Here is an 18,524-nt window from a genome sequence, read left to right on the forward strand (position 1 = left end):
GGGAGCAGCGCGCCGCTAATTGCGGCTGGGCTGCGCGCTGCTAATGAGGGGCTGCGCCCCGTTAATTGGGGACGTCCTGGCTGTCACGATCCGCAGGAAACTTTTGCCCCGGCGCAGAGGTCTCCGCACGGGAGCAGCCGCCGCGCCAAGCGTGGCCCGCGCCCCGCGCAGCGCCGCGCACCCTGCGCGCCCAGCACATGCCCGGGCGCCGCGACAGCCAATGGCGACGGGGCAGGACATGATGTCAGAGGGGCCGTAGAAAAGGCGCGGAGCCTCGCGCTGCTCCTGCCGCAGAAGCGCTGCTGCCCGCGCCGCCCGCCCCGGCCCGGCCCGTCCGACCCGCCCGCCTCCCCCCGGCCTCCGCTTCCCCAATGAGCGCCCGCGGCGGGGGGAGGCGCGGGCCGGCCACCAAACTTGGCCCCCGCGCCGTGGCCGCCTCCAGCCCCGCGAGCCGTGAGGGCGAGCGGCCCCAGCGCCGCGCGCCGCGCGAGGGCCTGTAGTGCGCTGCTCCCTGTTGTTATTTTTATTTATTTCCCAACGGAGATGGTTTAATTTTTTTTTTCGTCCTCCTCTTATTTCTCGCCCCCTCCCGGCCTGGCCTTCCTCAGCCAGGAGGCAGTCTGCGACGCACCTGGGGCCATGAGCCCCGCGCTGAAGAAGCCTCCGAGAGGGACGCGGCGCGGCCGCGCAGCAGCCTAGAGCCGAGCGCGGCGCCTCCCGCGCCCCCGGGCCGCGGAGCGGCGGGCGCCGGGGCGGAGATCCGCAGCCCCGAGCCGCGGGCGGGCGCGCTACATGCATGGGGGAGGGCTCCGGGTAGTGCGCGCCCTGGGCTCCTGCGGGGACCCCGACCATTGCCAGCAGCAGCAGCGGCAGCAGCACCTCGGGGCCGCCTCCGCCGCCTCCTCAGCGATGCTTTTCCACAGTCTGTCCGGCTCCGAGATGCACGGGGTCATCGACGAGATGGACCGGAGAGCCAAAAGCGAGGCGCCCGCCATCAGCTCGGCCATAGACAGGGGAGAGACCGAAACGGTAGGAGGCGAAGGAGTGGGAGAGCCATTCAAGCCCCCAAACTTAACGAACCCCTCAAAGATTTTCCTTAACATAACAGGTCGGGGGGAAGCCTATGCAAAATACTAGATCAGAAGAAAAAAAAAAAAAAACAAGCATCAGGGTACCCCAAAAGATTAAATTAAGACGTGCGGCAAGGCATGAAACTGTTAATTATTAATAATATGCATACTAATAGTAACGCTTGGATGAAATGAACGGTACTGCTCTTGCGAGAAAGCAGAAATAGAGACCAGCCTTTTGGTAGCGTCCAAGAACTCCTTCCCTTCCTTCCCTTCCCCCAGCCCGTCCGGCCTCCTAAAGTTTTTAGGAAGAGGCAAAGTGCTCTTTTATGCAGATAACATTTTGGCTCAGCGAGATTTTTGTCTGCAGGATGGAAAGACAAGCAGCACAGAACCCCTTTCTCCGTTATTTTTCAGGTGGGATGGCTACATGGAGGGAGCCATTAGAGCATTAAAACATCGCTAGTATTTTTAACTGATGATTGTATATAATGGTAATATGTATGAATATTGACTTTGCAAACGAGAAGCAGAACTGGAAGATGCGCCTCGGGGTGCGAACAGATGCGTATTTTTCTAACTTTCATCACTTTTGGTGCCGTGCTGCTGGTGCGGGGTAGCTGGACACCAGCACGTACGATCCAAGGCGCATCCTCCGGCCGGAGCTACCCGGCCGGGGAGGAGGTTTCTGCGGGGCCTTGGCGGATTCCGCGTTTTGTGTGTGTTACTTTCTGTTCAGGGAAAACGGTAATTTCGAAGTGCAAAGATTCCGTATTTTGGTTAAATGCTCTCTTGTAACCTGATATGGGCAAGGGTAAGAAACCTCTCTGCTCACGATTTTTAAAACTTCATCAGTATGTGTTATTTCTCTTCAGATTATGTCGAAATTTACTTAAAAGTAACAGAAAGATTATACAATCCTGAAATATCGGCTAAAAGAGCCTTTATGTAACAAAGAACATGATCCCGGACGGTTTTACTTTCCTTTGGAAAAGTTAGTATTTGTCCGTGCAATTAAACAATATCAAATTATCTTTACTAGAACAAGTATTGTGGTGAGATACCTTACATATCTATATACAATGTGAATGCATATGCACGTGTATAAAATAAGGAGTGGGATAAAAGATTGGATCCTTAAATACCGTTTGTGGAACTCAGAATATTATCGTCAGCGGGAAAAAAAAAAAGCGGAGCAGAAAAACTGTATTTTAATTAAAGTGGATTTAGAAAAAACTACTTTGGTTACAAAGCGATCGCTAATCAGAGGTTATTAACGCGTTAAAGAAACGAGCTATTAGTGGAGCTCTGTGGACAACATGCTAATAGAGAACTACGATTTTATTTCCTTGCAGTTCTAATAGGAGAAGCATTAGTGCTAACAGCGACGGGATTTTGTGCTCTGTGCGAGTGTTGCACGAAAGCGATCGGTGCGGGGAAATCGCTTCGTTTTCTTTTGCTCTCCCCGTGCTGCGCGCGAGGGGCTCGGGCTGCGGGGCCGGAGGGCCGACCCGCCGCCTCCTCCGCGCTCCGCGCCGGCCGGCGCAGCCCTGGCTCCCCGCGGTCCCTTCTTGCCGCTTCACGCTGCCGGGAAGGCAAGAGCACTTACATGGCTCTCGATATATTTTTTTTTTTTCCGTAGATGTTGACAGAATATGGATGTACTTATTTGTTTTCTTGCGGGGAGTTTCGATTGGATTGTGATTTGACACTAAACTATTAAATTATATAGGGGTTACATTTAGTTTTATTGCTTCCAAGTTTATCCCGGCATAATCTAACGTGCTCTGTTTTTTCCTACTTTCTTGCGTCCCCGTTTCCTCCTATTTCGTTTTCTGCTGCAACGCCTCGTGCCTCGGGGCTGGCAAAGCTCGTGCGCTCCGCGGGTTTATTTGCTGGTGCCGTTAGTGCTGGGCGCTGGAGCGCAGGGCGGGCCGTCCGCGCAGCTCCCGAGCTGCTCGCGATTCCGCGGCTCTCGGCGCCGGGCACAGACCCGCTCCGCGTCCCGCCGCGGCGGCCGCTCTCCCGGCCTCCGAAACCAGGAATTTCCCCGTCTCCGCCGTGTGCTCTGCCCCGCTCCGCGCCGCTCGCGCTGATTATTGATCCGCGTCTTTCCCGCTTGTTCTGGGAGCGGCAGAGCCGCAAAACAGCGGTGCGCGGTGCCGTCCGGGCGCCTCCCCCGAGCCCCGCGTTGTTTCCCCTCCTTCCCCAGCCCCGTCCCTTCCGTGGGGCGGGGGGCGCCGGCGGGACCCTGGGGAGCCGCGCTCCGCTCCAGGGCAGCGCGGCGGGCAGGGCTGGGCCGGGGCGCTCGGCGGGCTGGGCCGCTCGCTCACGGTCGCGCTTGTCCCCGCAGACCATGCCGTCCATCAGCAGTGACCGCGCCGCCCTGTGCGCCGGCTGCGGGGGCAAAATCTCCGACCGCTACTACCTGCTGGCCGTGGACAAGCAGTGGCACATGCGCTGCCTCAAGTGCTGCGAGTGCAAACTCAACCTGGAGTCCGAGCTCACCTGCTTCAGCAAGGACGGCAGCATCTACTGCAAGGAGGATTACTACAGGTACGGGCTGCGCCACCGGGCGCGGGGGCTGCGCGCCCCTCGCACGGCGCAGGGCCGGCTCTGGGGAGCCCCTTGGGCCAGCGCAGCCCCACAAGAAGGGCGCGGGGGCGCGGGGCCGGCACGGGGCTGTGCGCGCCCCGCGGCGCTCTCTGGAGCCCCACGGGGCCGCGGAAGGGCCGCGGGGAAAGTTCGGGGGCCGGGGTGCGGGCCGTGCCGTTGCCCGGACGGAGCGGGGTGTCCCGTGGGTGCCCGGGAGCGGGAAAGCGGCCCCTGCGCGAACGGCCCGGTTCGGGCGGGCCATGGCAGCCCTTTCTCCCCTGCCGCCTTCCGGGCGGCCCCGGCCTAGGCGGGATGCGCCTCTCACCGTGCCTCTGGCCGTTCTGTTTTGCAGGAGGTTTTCGGTGCAGAGATGTGCGAGATGCCACCTGGGGATTTCTGCCTCCGAGATGGTCATGAGGGCCAGGGATTTGGTCTATCACTTAAACTGCTTTACTTGCACCACTTGCAACAAGATGCTGACCACCGGCGACCACTTTGGCATGAAGGACAATCTGGTGTACTGCCGCCTCCACTTCGAGACTCTCATCCAGGGGGAGTACCAGGTGCACTTCAATCACTCGGATGTAGCCGCGGGGAAGGGCCCGGCGCTGGGCGCGGGCTCTGCCAGCACTTTGGGACTGCCTTATTACAACGGCGTGGGGACTGTGCAGAAAGGGAGACCCAGGAAAAGGAAGAGCCCGGGGCCCGGCGCGGACCTGGCAGCCTACAATGCAGGTAAGAGCCCAGTGTGCCCCAGCACGATCTGAAAGGTTTGTTTCTGCTCGCTTCCAGTGGGGGATTTCCGTTTATTTTAGCTTAAACCGTTAATAATAGTTTAGCTGCAGCATAATTATTGAGATCAAGTGCTGTCAAATTGCAATTACAGAAGCTAATATGTTAGCATTTTTCACTTCAGCTGGAAATAAAATGTTTTGAAGCGAGGTCATCTGGTTAAGGAGGGGGGAGAAGGGGGAGCACAGCCTGAAATGAAATCTGGAAACCAGAGATTGTAAGTTAGCACTTCAGAGAGCTGTGAATTTCCTTTGGTAGCTGCGTTCTTAAAGGCTGCTGATGGGTGAATTATTCTGCCCTTTCCCAGAGCTCCCGCTCCTCGGAGTCTGGGAAGGAAGGAAAGCGAGAGGGGAAGCGAAGGAAGCGGCGGGTCCCCGGGGCGCTGCGCGGGTGCCCGCGGAGCCGCGGGAGGCCGGTGCTCGCGCGGAGAGCCGCGAGGCTCCAGTTTTGTTCCGCGGATGGAGGCGGAGGAAGCGACGTCCCCTTTGCGGCCCGCGCAGTTGCCCGGGACCCGGCGGGCAGGGCCCCGCGAGCCGCTCCGCGGGCCGGGGCGGCTCCCTCGCGCCTCTCCGCGGAAACCTCGCGGGCCGGAGCCCCGAGCTGGCTCCGGGGCTCCTGCCCCTCCGCGCGTGGGCCCCTCGCGCCACAACTCCGGGACACGACGCGGACAAAAGGGAAAGGCGCCTCCCGCAGCGCCGCGGGTCCGGGCGCCCTGGCCCAGGGGCAGCTCCTTCGCCTCCTTCCTCGGCCTCTGCCTCAGCTTTGGCCGCGGAGCTTTCTGTGCTTCCCATTTTGTTTGCTTGTTTTGTTTTGTGTTTTATTCTATGAAATTCAGCCTTGTCGCCCGGGGTCGCCAACTTTATTTTTTTCTCTCTTTCCTCTTCTTGTTCTTCCCCGGCAAGGGGAAAGGGCGGCGAGGAAGGGGCAAGTTGGCTGCGGGTCGCTGGGCTCTACGCGCTCCCCCGCGCGGGGACTCGGAGCTCTGGGCTGCGCTTGGGCCTCCGCCGGGGGGGGAGCGCGGGGGGCGCAGATCTCCGCGGGGGGGGGGGGGGCTGCCCGCGGTCCGCGCCGAAGGACAAAGTAACGGCAGGGCCCAAACTGGGCGGTTTGCGCTGAAAATGGCGAGGAGAAGCGGCGCATGTCGGCCCAGAGGGCCCTTCTAGGCAACGGAACCGGCAACTCTCCTTCCAACTGCTGCCACGGGGCTGGCCTCATCCCGGGGCTGGGGGCTGGCAGAAGGTGCAACAGCCTCTCCCGAGCTTGAAAACATGCAGCAAACACCCGTCCTGCCCCTTGGAAATGGCTCCTGTTGGGAGGGATTCGCTGCTGGGGTCCCTCCTCGCCGCGGGCACCCGGGCACAGCGGAGGGGCCGCCACCGCGCGCAGCTCCCGCGCCGGGCGGGACAGAGCGCGGCCCGGCCCGGCTCCCCGCGCCCCGGGCGCCCCCCCGGCGGCGGCTCTTTCAATTTCGATTCCCCCTCCGATTCGTTGCTATTTTGATTCTGCCTGGCCCCTGCAGCCGAAAACTCTTCCCGGGAAAGAGAGGCGTCTTCGCCTGAACTACTGCCCACTGCGCCAGCAGCCGATTATGTGGCAATAAGTGTCAGGATTTGGAAATCGAACGGCCTTGCCCGTTGATTTCAAATTTTACAAAGCAGAACCATATTTTCAAGCGTTGGATTTTGTATGTTTAAAATTGAAATCGTTGATTGAAAGTGTAATTTACTTCATTTATTTTTATGTTTTTGGAACTGCGCGTTCGTTGCCCAGAAGCGCAACCTGCGTGGCCGTCGCGGGGCTCGCTGCTCCGCGCAGGGTTTCGTGTAGATGAATGTCCCAGAGTGCGGGAAGGATCAGCCCTGCCCGCGTGAAACGGGGAGGACTCGGTGAATTGCTTATTTATATTTGATTATTAATAATTAATTATTTGGCGAAATGCCCTCCACAGTATGGCTTGCATTGCCTTTTTTTTTTTTCCTTCTACTAAACTAGGCTCCGCTTGCACAGGGATGATGGATTTGAGATGTGGATAGAGCCTGACAAGTGGAAAATAGCTTAGAAGGAAGCCGAAACTTCAAAAAGATTTTTTTTCTTCCCCCCCATTTTTTTAGCTGGGCTCCTGTGATGAGAGTTTCTTCCCCGCTCGCTGCCGCCGGCACCTGCGGCTCCCCCCGGGCTGTGCTGGGGGCGGCAGGTGCCCGCCCGGTAACGGCGGATCCCGGGGGCAGCGGCTGCCCGCCCGCCCGGGGCAGATGTGGCTGCGGCGGGGGGCGCCACGGGAGCCCCTTGGGCTCGGGGAGCCCCGGCGGGGGGCTCGGCCCGGGGGGGCCGCGCTGCGCCGGGAGCTTCCTTCCCAGAGCCCGGGAAAGCCTTTCCCTTTCCCCCCTCCTTTCCCCTGGGAGCAAAGCTCAAAGTACGCGAGTGCAGTTGCCGAGCGGGCGAACAGGAGCTGCCGCTTTGGCGGGGGGAGTTCGCAGTTATCTCCTCGGCAGAGGAGCGGTTCCCCCCGGCCCGGCCGCCTCCAGCCGCCCCGCACGCAGCGCGGGCGCGGGGCGCAGAGCGGCCGCCCGGCCGGGAAGGGCCGCGGCGGGGGCGGCCCCGGGTTAATGCGGGGCCGGGGCTCCGCTCGGCGCGGCCGGCAGCGCCTTTCAGCCGGTGTAATGGAGGGGAAAACGCGGCCCGCGGCTCCCCGCGCCGCTCCGCGCCGCCCTTTGTTCCGCGGCGGGGCCGCCCCCGGGGCGCCGGCCCGGGCCGCGCTGCCCTCCCTGCCGGCGAAGCAGCGTCTCCCCTCTGCGCCCTCGGGCCTTGGCTGCCCGGCCTGCAGGGAGCCGCCCGGGGCGGGCTGTGCCCCCGCCAGCCCCGCTCCGCCGGCAGCGCCGCTCGGTGTCCCCGCGGTGCGAGGGGCCTCCCCCTCTTTCCCGCGCTGCGCTCAGCAGGAGCAGCCAGGGCCCCCTTCGTCCGCCCCTCGTGCCGCGGCCTCGCACCGGGAGCCCAGCTCCCCTCCAGGCCCGCTTGTGCCAAAGGATTCGGCCTCTGCCTTCTCTGCTTGTGCCTGGCTGAAGGGCTCTGCTCATGCCCCAAGTGCCACCAAGGGCACTCGGTCTCACTGCCAGCTCTGCAAAGTCCTTTCTGGGCTTCAGCCAGGCGGCAAACCCGGCTGTGCCCTGCCAGCCCTGGCCAGGCACAAGTTCCCTCTCCAGGCAGCAGAAGGTTAAAACACCCCTTGTCTCCCTTAGCGCCAGGGAAGGGCTGGACGTTCCCAAGCCACTGTGCTTGGAGCCTGGCGCAGCCACCAAATGTGGCTCTTGCTTCTTCCTTCCTTCAGAAAAGGGATTAGCTTGCTTTCTTTTGGGGTAATTTAACATGTTGAACACAAGCTACTAAGAACAAAAGCTCCCCCAAAGGCGGTTCCTCATTCCCATCTTCTCCACATGCATTTTGCTTAGCTGGGGGCTAAGCACACGTGTCTCCTCCGAACCCCCACACGAGGGACCTGGGGACGCAGTGTGAAGCGATGCTCCCAACTTTGCTTCTCCAGCTGCGCTTGTGTGAGAGGGGCACGTGCTGCCTGGGCTCGCGTCGCCTTTTCTAGAGCCGCTTTTCTGCATTACTCTGCAGAAGATATTTTAGTGCCCAGTGTGAAAGCGCCCTGCTCCTGTGTGAGGGAGCACAGCGCTGCGCGCAGGGCTCTCTGTGGACATCACCATCTTGTGGCGGAAGGGACGCCGGACCCTGGCGCTCATGGAGGAGCCGGGCCCAAAGGGAGGCAGGGCCAGGGCCTGCGCACGCGGAGCGGGAAAGCACTGGCGCCTGCAGGGGGCTGGGGGTCAAAAAAGAGACTTGTCACCAATTCAGAACGTACTTTATCACCAACTAGGAACAAAATATTTGTTAATTTAAGACTTCTCTGTTCAGCTGGCATTTTACCAAGTATATTCCCGAGTGAGCCCCCCAGCAGGAGTCCTAGATGCTGCAGTCAACTGGAAATGTGGAGTAGGGGAAGCTCAGCAGCGCGTCTGGGAGATGCGCAGCGACAGGGCAAAGCTGTGAGGAGCGAGTACGGGCTGGTTTGATGACATGATGTCTTTTGCAGAAGCTCCTCAGCTTTTACAAACTCCACATGTTTGCACCCGCGGCCCAGTCTGTCCCTGCGCCACGCAGAGACATCTCGGATTCGGGGAGAGATGCGTGTAATACTACATCTATTTCAAATAAACTTGTAAAGATGGTGCCAAGTACCACAGCTAGGCACGGGAGAGGAATTAGTGTTGACTGGGAATATTTACATCAGACTAGGCGCGGGGCCCATGGGAGACAAGGAGCAGCAGGCACCCTGGTGCACCCAAACAACTCTGTTCTGTAGCTTTCTCCCTGGAAAAGGAAAAGCGCTCTGTCACACTCAGCACTACATATTCACTGTTATTCTAATATTATTTTTGTTTAATCAGTGATGAAATTATGGGTAATTCAAAGAGCGAAGGTTCCTCTCTGGTCAGGGCTTAATGGAAAAGTCGCGTCCTGACTCCGTTCTTGGCAGATTCAGGATCACTTTTGCTTCCTTGGATTCTGAAAGTACCTCATTATTTGCAGAACAGGTTAAAGCCCAGCTGCTACTTGCAACCCTAGGGCTTGTTTTGTTGCATAGGAACATGAACAGATCCCAGTTTTTCAGGTGAACATTTTGATACACATTCTCCTAAGTCATTGTCGTCTCAACTCTGGGAGGATTTGAAAGCATTTAAGGCAATGCTGACAGGCTTTTTCCATTTCTAAAACCTGGAAGTCTACGAGTGAATTTTAAGCCCGAGCGCTGCCTGCCGTCACGTCTCCCTGGTGCCATTTGCCACGGGCAGAAGCGCCGCAGTGACTCCCTGCGCTTGGGCACGGGGGCCAGGGCGCGCGGGGGCTCCGCGTTGGCAGCCGGCCCCGTCCCGGCCGGGGGAGCTGCCGGCCGCGCGGTGCCTCCTGCCCTTCGCAGCGGGTGCCTCCCGGGGCAGGGCCCTGCGCGGCCCCTGTGCGCACACGGGCCTGTGCAGCGCTCCTGACTGAGAACTGTTGGGGCTGCTTTTTAAATTATAGCTGGACAGAAACACCCCGAGAAGTTTGAGGCTTCAGATACCTTCTCTGCCTCTATTAAACAAACCCGCTTCTTGTTTTCACACTGGTTTTCTGCAGGCCTTGCTCTGTACCGTGCCATGCCTTGTTCAGAGTTTCTGAAAGGCTCAGGTTTGCAAGGCAGCCGCTGTACATGCTGCAAAATGGGTTTTTATAGCAGCTGTGTGCATTTATTGTTATGGGGACCCACACAGTATGAATATTTTTAAAAACTGTTTTTAATGCTTGCCTTTCAGCATTCCTATTTTTTCCATAGGGCTGAACACCTATTTAAAGTGAGACTGTAAAGACGTGCATATCTATGAGATGTATGGAATTATAATGAATCACTAATAATGGACAATTAAAATAAATCTGTTTATGTGCTTGAGAAATTGATCAATAATTCACATTTTGAAGCTCCCCCAATACTATATTTTTTTCTGATTTTTTTGACGCAACATAAAACCGGAAATAGTAGTGATATTCCCTCTACTTGTAATGCAAAACTTCCAGAATATTAAAAGGAAGTTGCAAATATCAGTGAAGAGAAATTAATGACAGGTCATCAAAGCTAATTTTCTAATATATACATGTTGGTTTTTTTAAGCCTAAAAAAGCCTAAACAAGGATTTAAGCCTAATGCTTAATGTTGTTTTAAGAGTTTTTCTGTGGTTTACTGCATGCACATTTTTTTTTCTTTTTGTCCATGAGAATATTTTGGTTGCCTTTCAATATTTAATACTATTTAATAATTATAATAATGTTCCTTGTTCCTATACATCCTGTAGGGTCATTACAGCTGACTTATACAGATAGGTCAAGCAGCCTGGTTCAGTGATTTCAAAGGGAAATAACGAAATTGATCACTCAAGCCAGTATTTTCAAATTTTTTTTTTTTTTAAAAAAAGTAAATATAATTATGCAAGTAATTGAAAACTTGTATTTTTTCATTTGGCATGTCACTGATCCGTTAACAGCTTTATTTCTTTAGCTAGTCAAATTATAGTCATAATTGCTGTCTGGTACCACAAACTCTATTTCTTTTATAGTGTTTCATTTAATGGTCTCTCCTGTGCTCTACAGGGTTTACACTGATGGAGGAAATAATTATAATTTTAACTGGTCTGTTCCATCGAGATTTAAGTGGCTTGCATTGTATAGCTTTCTTTGTACGTTACAATGCAATTTCTAGTGATACAAAGTACATTAAAACACTTTACAGAGTTGAGGACAGCTCCTGTCCTACAGGCTGCAAGTGGGGGACAGGCTGTGTAAAGCTGTAGGAAAGAAAAAAGGCAGCAGAGCTGACATTTTAAAAGCCATAAAGAGGCAGGTGAGGGTCCTCGCAGCCCGCTTATTGTACAGGAAAAATAGAAGATGCCGCGATGGCGGGAAGGCAAGTGGGATTTGTGCCAGGACAATACATGCCATGGCATGTTATTTTAATTGCTGCACTCGCATGAACTGCAAACAATGTTGGTCACAGAGCAGTAGATTTACACGCCTTTTCCTCTTGTTGCCTTAAGCTTTAAGCTGCAATGAAAACGATGGTGACCACCTGGATAGAGACCAGCAATACCCCAGCAATCAGAAAACAAAGCGCATGAGGACGTCGTTCAAACACCACCAGTTGCGGACAATGAAGTCGTACTTTGCTATTAACCACAACCCCGACGCCAAGGACTTGAAACAGCTAGCTCAGAAAACCGGCCTGACCAAGAGAGTTCTTCAGGTAAGAGCACAGCCTTTGCTCTCTACACGTAAATAAAGTTGCAGCTTTAGATTTGAAACACAGGATTTTGCCCACGCTCCAGCATTTCTTAATTCTTGATACCTTTTGCAAGGCTAGTTAAATTCTAGATAGTGCAAGAGTAGTCGTTTCTCTTCAGTTTTCCAAAGGTAGGCTGCTTGGCTTCTCACGTTTTAATGGCAGTTGTGAAGGTCCGAGGCCCTACGTGTTAGCCCAAAGTTAGTTAATTCTGGTGCATATTTTAGCTTCCAATCTACCATAAGAAAAGCTAAAATATTTTTATTAGTGTGTTCATTGTAATTAGAGAACACTTAGATTAGAAATTAGTATGAGTGGTTGCCTTCACAAGAAATTAAATAGAAATCTGGATTTATTTTATCAGGCCAGGGAAGACGATATTTCTTTTGCAGCTGAAGTTGATTTTTCAAGGTTCTTTTTTTTTTATTCATGGTTTAGTAACTTAGAGTGAAAGGGGAGAGCATTTTGCAAAGACTTTTGCTGAAACCTAAATTTTTCTTGCTTCAAGGATACGCACTCGATTTGAATTATTATGGGAAGCAAAAGTGAGAATATTAGTTGATACAGCTCCATTTTAATTTATAGTCGTGATTCGAGAAGTCAAATTTTAATTGGCGCTTATCCAAATAACCATAACCAGACATAAACTGGGACATGTGGGAGCGATGGAATGCCAGAATCTCCTACTGAAACCTTTACATGAATCCTGATTGTAGGAAAATGGTTTGTGGGCTTTGCAGGGACAGCTGGGTTCAGCGACAGGGCCCTGGGAGGGGTCGTGGGCAGCTCTCCCCAGTTCGTAGGCAAGCGGAAGGCAGTAGATGAAAAAATACGGAGGAAAAAATCTATTCCTCTAAGAGAGTTTGAATTTTACAGTGTTAATGCCTAACAGAAAGAGGAATAAAGATTTTGCAGGATTCCCAGTAAAAATCACAAAAGCAAAAGGGAGTATTTTTGAGTCTTGGCTGGCTCCTCCATAGCTTACTATTAATTGTTTTAGTGATGGTGGCTCGGCGTGGTGGGATGTATAATTGGTGTGCCCGTCCTAAGACTAGATGGAGCGTCTCTCAGAGCAGCTCTCTTTTATCCGTGTGCGTGAAGGAGGAATTTTTCTGCATTTATCTGTCCTTATTTTGACACTTCTTTGTTTTATCCTCAGAGTTTAGACACAGTTTAGAATGACCTCTTCTGTCCATTACAGTACATTCATACCTGATTTGTCTGAGCAATTTTCCATACTGTGCTAAGAAAGGAGATCAGTGTCCGCAAAATGTCTTTTTCTTGATCATCCTTCTGTTCTCTCTTCCCACCCTACATCAGTTTGGACTTCCATCCCTCCTTCTCTCTTCCAATCATCTGCCTTTCCACCTCTTGTCCACATTATTTTCTCTGTTCCTTCCTTCCTTCCTTCTTTCCTTTTTGCAATGTGTTTTCTCATCTACAAAATTTTACTCCACGTCTCCGTAACACTCCAGTCCTCGTTCAGTTTCTTTACTGCTGCTGTTCCCTCCTAATACACAGGATCTTGCAGTTCTGAGGCGCTCAATGCTGCTTTTATTTTGTAGTAACCCTTTGCAATTCCGCTAAACGTTTTTCATATTTTTGGTAATTAGTGTTTCACTTCTTTTACTTCCGCAGTGAAATGCTCCTTTATCCCTGGGCTGCTTTAGCTGAAGAGTGGTGGAAGGTGGTAGCTGGTGGTGAGGATTGCGCTCAGAGGATGATGCTGTTGGAGGCACCTCAAGAAAACGCCTCAGAGTGATGCTTTGTCTAGGATCACTCTGATGAGTTTTCCTGGCTGCTATGAGTGCTTTCTCATATTTTTTGGGGGCCTTTTTGTTTAAAAATTAATTTGGCCCACAAAAAAAACACACGAGAAAACTTGCTTTTTGTATTCCTAACCTGTCAGTGGAAATAGTGCAGATTTCTGAAGCCACTGAGGCAATTTTTCAGACCCCGAAGTTCATCTATACTAGTTCGAAGGTTGGGGAAAACTCTGCCTGATGTTGGTTACTGAGATAGCGTCACCTGTAAGTTCTTCCGAGCCGAAGAGGTTGGCATTGCATCTGTCTCATTTATTGAACATGCTGTAATCCACTGACACTGTTCATCTCAAAAAGCATCATTAGTATTAGCCCGTCTTACATACGGAAGCCGCACGGATTCCCAAATGTATGTGCATACATCCCAGTAGTAAGAAATTCTCAGGATTCTCTATTTTACTATTAGGCATGTTTGTAAACTGCTGTATTTTTGATATGTTCAGGTCTCAGTTCCGCTGATGAAAGACAATATTTCTTTATGTATCCTCAATAGAATATATTTTAATATAAAATACCAGAGAGCAGATGAAGACAAAGACAGCTGTCCCTCGCACCGCGTCGGGGAGCTTCCCAAACGTCTGCCGCGGAGTTCCCAGCGCTTTCGGAAACGGCTCTAGTGCCCTTGCTATGGAGATAGTCCCACAAAACATGGAAGGGGGTAGTTTGTTGGTGGATGAGAGGAGAATTTGGCCCAGTTCTTCGTGATGTGCGATATCAGGCTTGGAAAATGTGACTCCTCTCTTGGCTGTACATGCAATTAGTCATCAGCCACCCATGTCCAGGAGCAGAACGGCAGGGAAATGTCACATACTGCTCCATAAATTACATTTCCTTTAGTAGGTTTGTAATGAAGACTATTTTCTTTAAGTAGCGACATTAGAATCACAGTAAGTCTATTTCTGTTTGTGTCCCGTATTTTTATTTATTTTCACTCACATTTAACTTCTTGTTTGCAAATTGATTTGTATACCTCTTGTAGTGCAGCCGGGAACACATGCCTATTATGGTAAGCTTTCATTTGCAATTAAAGTAACCGGCTAATTGTGAGCTGACTAATTGGCGCAAATATTATTCTTTGCGAACTGATCTTTCTTACTCCGAGTAGAGAAAGGGAAGGGGGGAGCAGGGAGCCCTAGAAGCTGTGGTTTGCCAGCTGCAGGTACGCCCGGAGGCTGCTCCTCTCCCGTACTTTGGAATATTGGCGCTGTGGCAGAAGCAGCCCAGCGACGTGGCGGCTCCCGTTCCGTGGCGGCTCCCGTTCCGTGGGCACGGCGGGCGCTTGGCGGAACGGCTCCGCGGAGCGCTGCTCTGGGAGCGCTGCTGCCCGCGGACGCGGAGCTTCGCACAGCGGTGTCGGCACCCGCGCTCCTTCCAGCAGAGCAGCCCTTTCCCGAGGCCGCATCCGCAGAGTCCCCTGCAGCCCTGCGCCAGCCGCGCCAGCAATAACCAGAACAGAGCAGTGAGAACGTGCAGGGAAGGCACGAGGTTTGCCTTGTGCTGCAACGGCCACTCCGCTTCTGTCTGCATTCCTCCCTGTGTTATTTAGTAAAATTCAGAAAAGCTAAATGTCTCCCAGGTAGCTGTGTGAATTAACAAAATTGTGCTTAAAAATTTCTTTCTAGCCCAAGCTCTGCATATTACTAATATTTTATAGTTGCAACAATGGAGACTGGATAAACAAAAATTGAAATGATCTTAGGCAATTACGTGGGCTTATTCATGGCAGTACCTGAATCCTTCGCAGTACTTAGTGCATTTGTTCTCAGAACTTCCCTGTCCTTTAGGAGATGTTACTTTCTCGCTGTTTTACAGCTGGGGAGCGGAGGCGCAGGAAGCCAAGCTGGCTGTGCAGAATGGCTCTGCACCGTGCAGCCACTGCGCCCTTCTGCCCAGAGCTTGAGTTCCTGGCTGCAGACGGTCAGCTCTAGCCGGGGTCTAGTACAATCAGTGGTTGGTCTTGCAGCTGCTTTTATTTTTCAGGGAGAGATTTGTTCCATATTTTTCCTGCTAGATTTGAAATAGCTCAGCCCTATGATACAGTTGGACAGAAAAACACTAAGTGCTTCCCACTGATTTTGTCTCTTCTTCAGTACTGAAGACCAGATTCCTAATTGTGCAATTGATGTGAGATAAGTCCTTCTGGAACGATTCTTCCGGCTCCGTATATTTGGGTGGTTATTTCCTTGCTTCGATGCGGCGGCGTTGCCGGTGCGGGGCCGGTGAGCGAGGCGCAGGGGCACCCGCGGCCCTGCCCCGCAGAGCAGCGCTGTCCACTCTTCCAGTTCTCTTCAGTGCAAAGGCTGTGCTGAAAACTTCCATATCCTAAATGTGTGCCAGAGTACTGCAGTTGTGATCATTATTTTATGTGATGCCTTTCTAATTTAAAGGAAGATATTTTCAGAATTTAACTAATCAATATTTAGATGTCTTTTCAGCGATAACACAAATATTTAGGCTGCACCACTTTAAAGATCTGTATAACTGTTAGCCACTTAATATCTGGGGCTCTTCCACACTTGAATATATATATGTATATATTTATGAACACAAGTGTAAAATTCTGTGGTAGTATGTATATGTGTGTATATGCAATTAGGCTAGAGACTGCTTGGCTCTAACTGCGAGTTAAGAGCGGTGTCCATACGTGTCAGCAGCGGCCGTCTCCGAGCTCCTCGTTACACTTCACATCTGTTATCACTAATGGCAAGGGGCAAAAGCAGATCCTGGGCAGGCCCAGGCTGTGTCCAGGCGAGGGGGTGAGGATTTCTGCACAGGCTGGTCCGGCCGTGCAGCGGCGACGCGAGCCCCGCGCGCGGCTGCCCTGTGCGCGCCGTGCGGGGCAGTGCCACGGCGCAGGGTGCGAGCGCAGCACTTTTCGCCCCCTTCGCCCCTTTCCGTGGCAGAGCACAGGCCAGAAGCCCTGTTGCATCCACAGTGGAAAGACTTGCTCGTATTCCTTAAAGCAGCCGCCGTGGGGACATGGTTATCCGCAAGGGTCCCTTGCTGGGACTGTAGCAGTGACATGAGCCCTTCTGATACCACAGCCCCGACGCTTGTCAGCTAGATCTGTACAGTAGCTGGTATTGACATATGACAGGTTGAACGTAGGGTATTCCATGACATTTGGATATTCAAGTAGTATTTTATACCTGTGTTTCATACAAGTTTCACAAACACATTTCATTATATCTGTTTTCAAAGAGATCAGACATGCATTTTATCTTTAAACAAATCCTGCAGGCAGTAGAGAGCACTATTAACTTGGACTTAAACCTTGAAATTTAATTGGAGAAGATGAAGTCATAGCTTTTGTCCTTTGTTCATAGTCAGATAATGAAGAGATAATGCAAGAAGTAGCAATCCTGGAAAAATATTTCTGTCCGTGGTTATCATTTCTTCTGAGATAACAGTTTTAAATGAGCTTTGAGTCTTTAATGCTATTCAAATCTCTACCTTCATTACAGTACTTAGGAAGTATAAAAACAGAGATTGGGGTGAGCGCTGGGGACTGAAGCATTTGAGAAGGAAGGAACCCAAAAGAGTGAGGGAGAGGGGCAGTGTCTCCGGCAGGTGGAATCGCAGCTAGAAGGGCTGCGCCAGGCGCTCGCCCAAGACGCCGGGGCCCGCAGCGGGCAGGGGGCTCGGCCAGCGCTGGGCACCTCCTGCCTCTCGTGGGAGCGGGGCTGCAGAGGCAGCTTTGTGAAGCTCGCTGGTTGGTGGGCATCGGGTGCTTGGTTTGCTCCCCGTCCTGAGAAATACTCGTGGGGGAGTGAGGGATCCACGGGGCTGCCGGGTTCTGACGTGTCCTTCTGCGCAGCCGGCAGGGAAGGGCTGCGCTGCGGGGCCGGGGCTGGCCGGGCAGGCCGGCGCGGGACGCTTCTCCAGGCGGGGGCTGCGCTCCTAATGTTACCAGTAAAAACACCCTCCCCAAGTCAAGCGTTGGTGAATTTGTGAATATGCTTTTGCTTTTTTCATTACTTTATTTTTTTCTCAACACTGCAACTCTTTAAATGCTACCCTGTTATATTAAACTATTTCAGGTTTGGTTTCAAAATGCCCGAGCCAAATTCAGACGGAACCTCTTACGTCAAGAAAACACAGGGGTGGATAAGACTTCAGATTCAACACTCCAAGCAGGGACCCCATCAGGTCCTGCCTCAGAAATATCCAATGCCTCCATGAGTCCATCCAGCACTCCCACTACCTTAACGGACTTGACTAATCCTACCATGCCTACTGTGACATCTGTCTTGACGTCAGTGCCCGGGAGCCTTGAGGTTCATGAATCTCGAAGTCCTTCACAGACCACTCTCACAAACCTTTTCTGATGACTCTTTCTCAATAATTTCTTTAAAAAAGAAATTATTCTTAGTTGAAATTCCAAGTGTATTTTAATAGAGGCTTTGAGCAACTGACTAACCACAATTAGGATCTCTCCTAAAAACAGAAGGAAATGTAGTGTTCTGGTATTATGGAGCATGGACTGAAGAATAACTTGGAAGATCTATTGCAACACAACATTTGTGTAACTGTACAGTTTTGTGGACTGAGCAAGGGAAACAGCAATTAATTTAAGTTGGCTAAAGCTTCTGTATTTTCAAAGACTGCCATGTGCCTTATATACTGTTTTATCTACTTTGGATTCCATGTCTACTTCTCTCTTTTTCTCTCTGTATATTTATGACCAGGGCAAAAATGTTAAGAGTTTGTTACTTTGAATAGTCCTAAGCCTTTCATTGGTTGCTTTGTTGTTTTAGAATTTTAAGGTCAAAGTCTGTTCGAATACCAGAATTTGTAAAATCTAACCAGTAATAAAACCACTTATGGAAACTACTTGGTAATGGCTGCAGTTACATTTAACATTAATTTTGCAATTGAGATAGGCTGATTGTATTTAAATGGATTAGAAAATCACAGTTCAAACACAGAATCTGCCTAAGATGAACTCTGTGTGTTGTATACATGCCTCCTGTTCCGAAGTGTATATGGGTGAGGAATCCAGCCTGTACAACAGTCTAGGTATTTTCATTATAGAGAAATAAATGATTGTTAGTTGCAGGTAGGAATGATCACATAATGTTAAAATTCAGGCAGACAACTTGTTCGTAGTTGTGTTGCTGAATGGAACTTGGCTCCAGGCGGCGTCCGTGGGAGCGTCGCTGCGCGCGGCGCGGGGACGGCGAGGGGGACGCTGCCCGTGCTGTCCCTAGCAAGGAGAAGGAGGTGTTCAGGTTGCTTTGTGACACTGCTGGGCAAAGATGAGACCAAGTTATGGCCAACAGTTTTTTTGTAATGCTTCGAAGGAATAAAAAGCTGGGGAAGAATATGATATTATCGATCCTAATGAAAGTAGTTATTCCTTTAACTATTTTGGACCTT

General features: G+C 52.1%; 1 protein-coding gene across 3 annotated transcripts in view; it reads left to right on the forward strand.

The window, feature by feature from the left end:
* The window catches only part of LHX2 (LIM homeobox 2), a 28,134-nt gene extending 9,870 nt beyond the window's left edge, over nucleotides 1-18,264 (forward strand). The window contains exons 1-5 of one of the 3 annotated variants that reach the window (XM_088525471.1): nucleotides 793-1,029; nucleotides 3,424-3,626; nucleotides 4,018-4,400; nucleotides 11,081-11,286; nucleotides 17,186-18,264. In XM_088525471.1, the coding sequence (XP_088381597.1) occupies nucleotides 793-1,029; nucleotides 3,424-3,626; nucleotides 4,018-4,400; nucleotides 11,081-11,286; nucleotides 17,186-17,473 (1,317 nt within the window). In that variant the 3' untranslated portion in view covers nucleotides 17,474-18,264. Of the gene's footprint in view, nucleotides 1-792; nucleotides 1,030-1,422; nucleotides 1,488-3,423; nucleotides 3,627-4,017; nucleotides 4,401-11,080; nucleotides 11,287-17,185 lie in introns of those variants that run through there. The other 2 variants (XM_088525473.1, XM_088525472.1) reach the window with 2 other exon arrangements.
* The last annotated feature ends 260 nt before the right edge of the window (nucleotides 18,265-18,524 follow it).

Source organism: Tinamus guttatus, unplaced genomic scaffold (assembly GCF_059628265.1).
Source record: "Tinamus guttatus ecotype Peru unplaced genomic scaffold, ASM5962826v1 Tinamus_guttatus_pri_ptg000226l, whole genome shotgun sequence".
NCBI lineage: Eukaryota > Metazoa > Chordata > Aves > Tinamiformes > Tinamidae > Tinamus > Tinamus guttatus.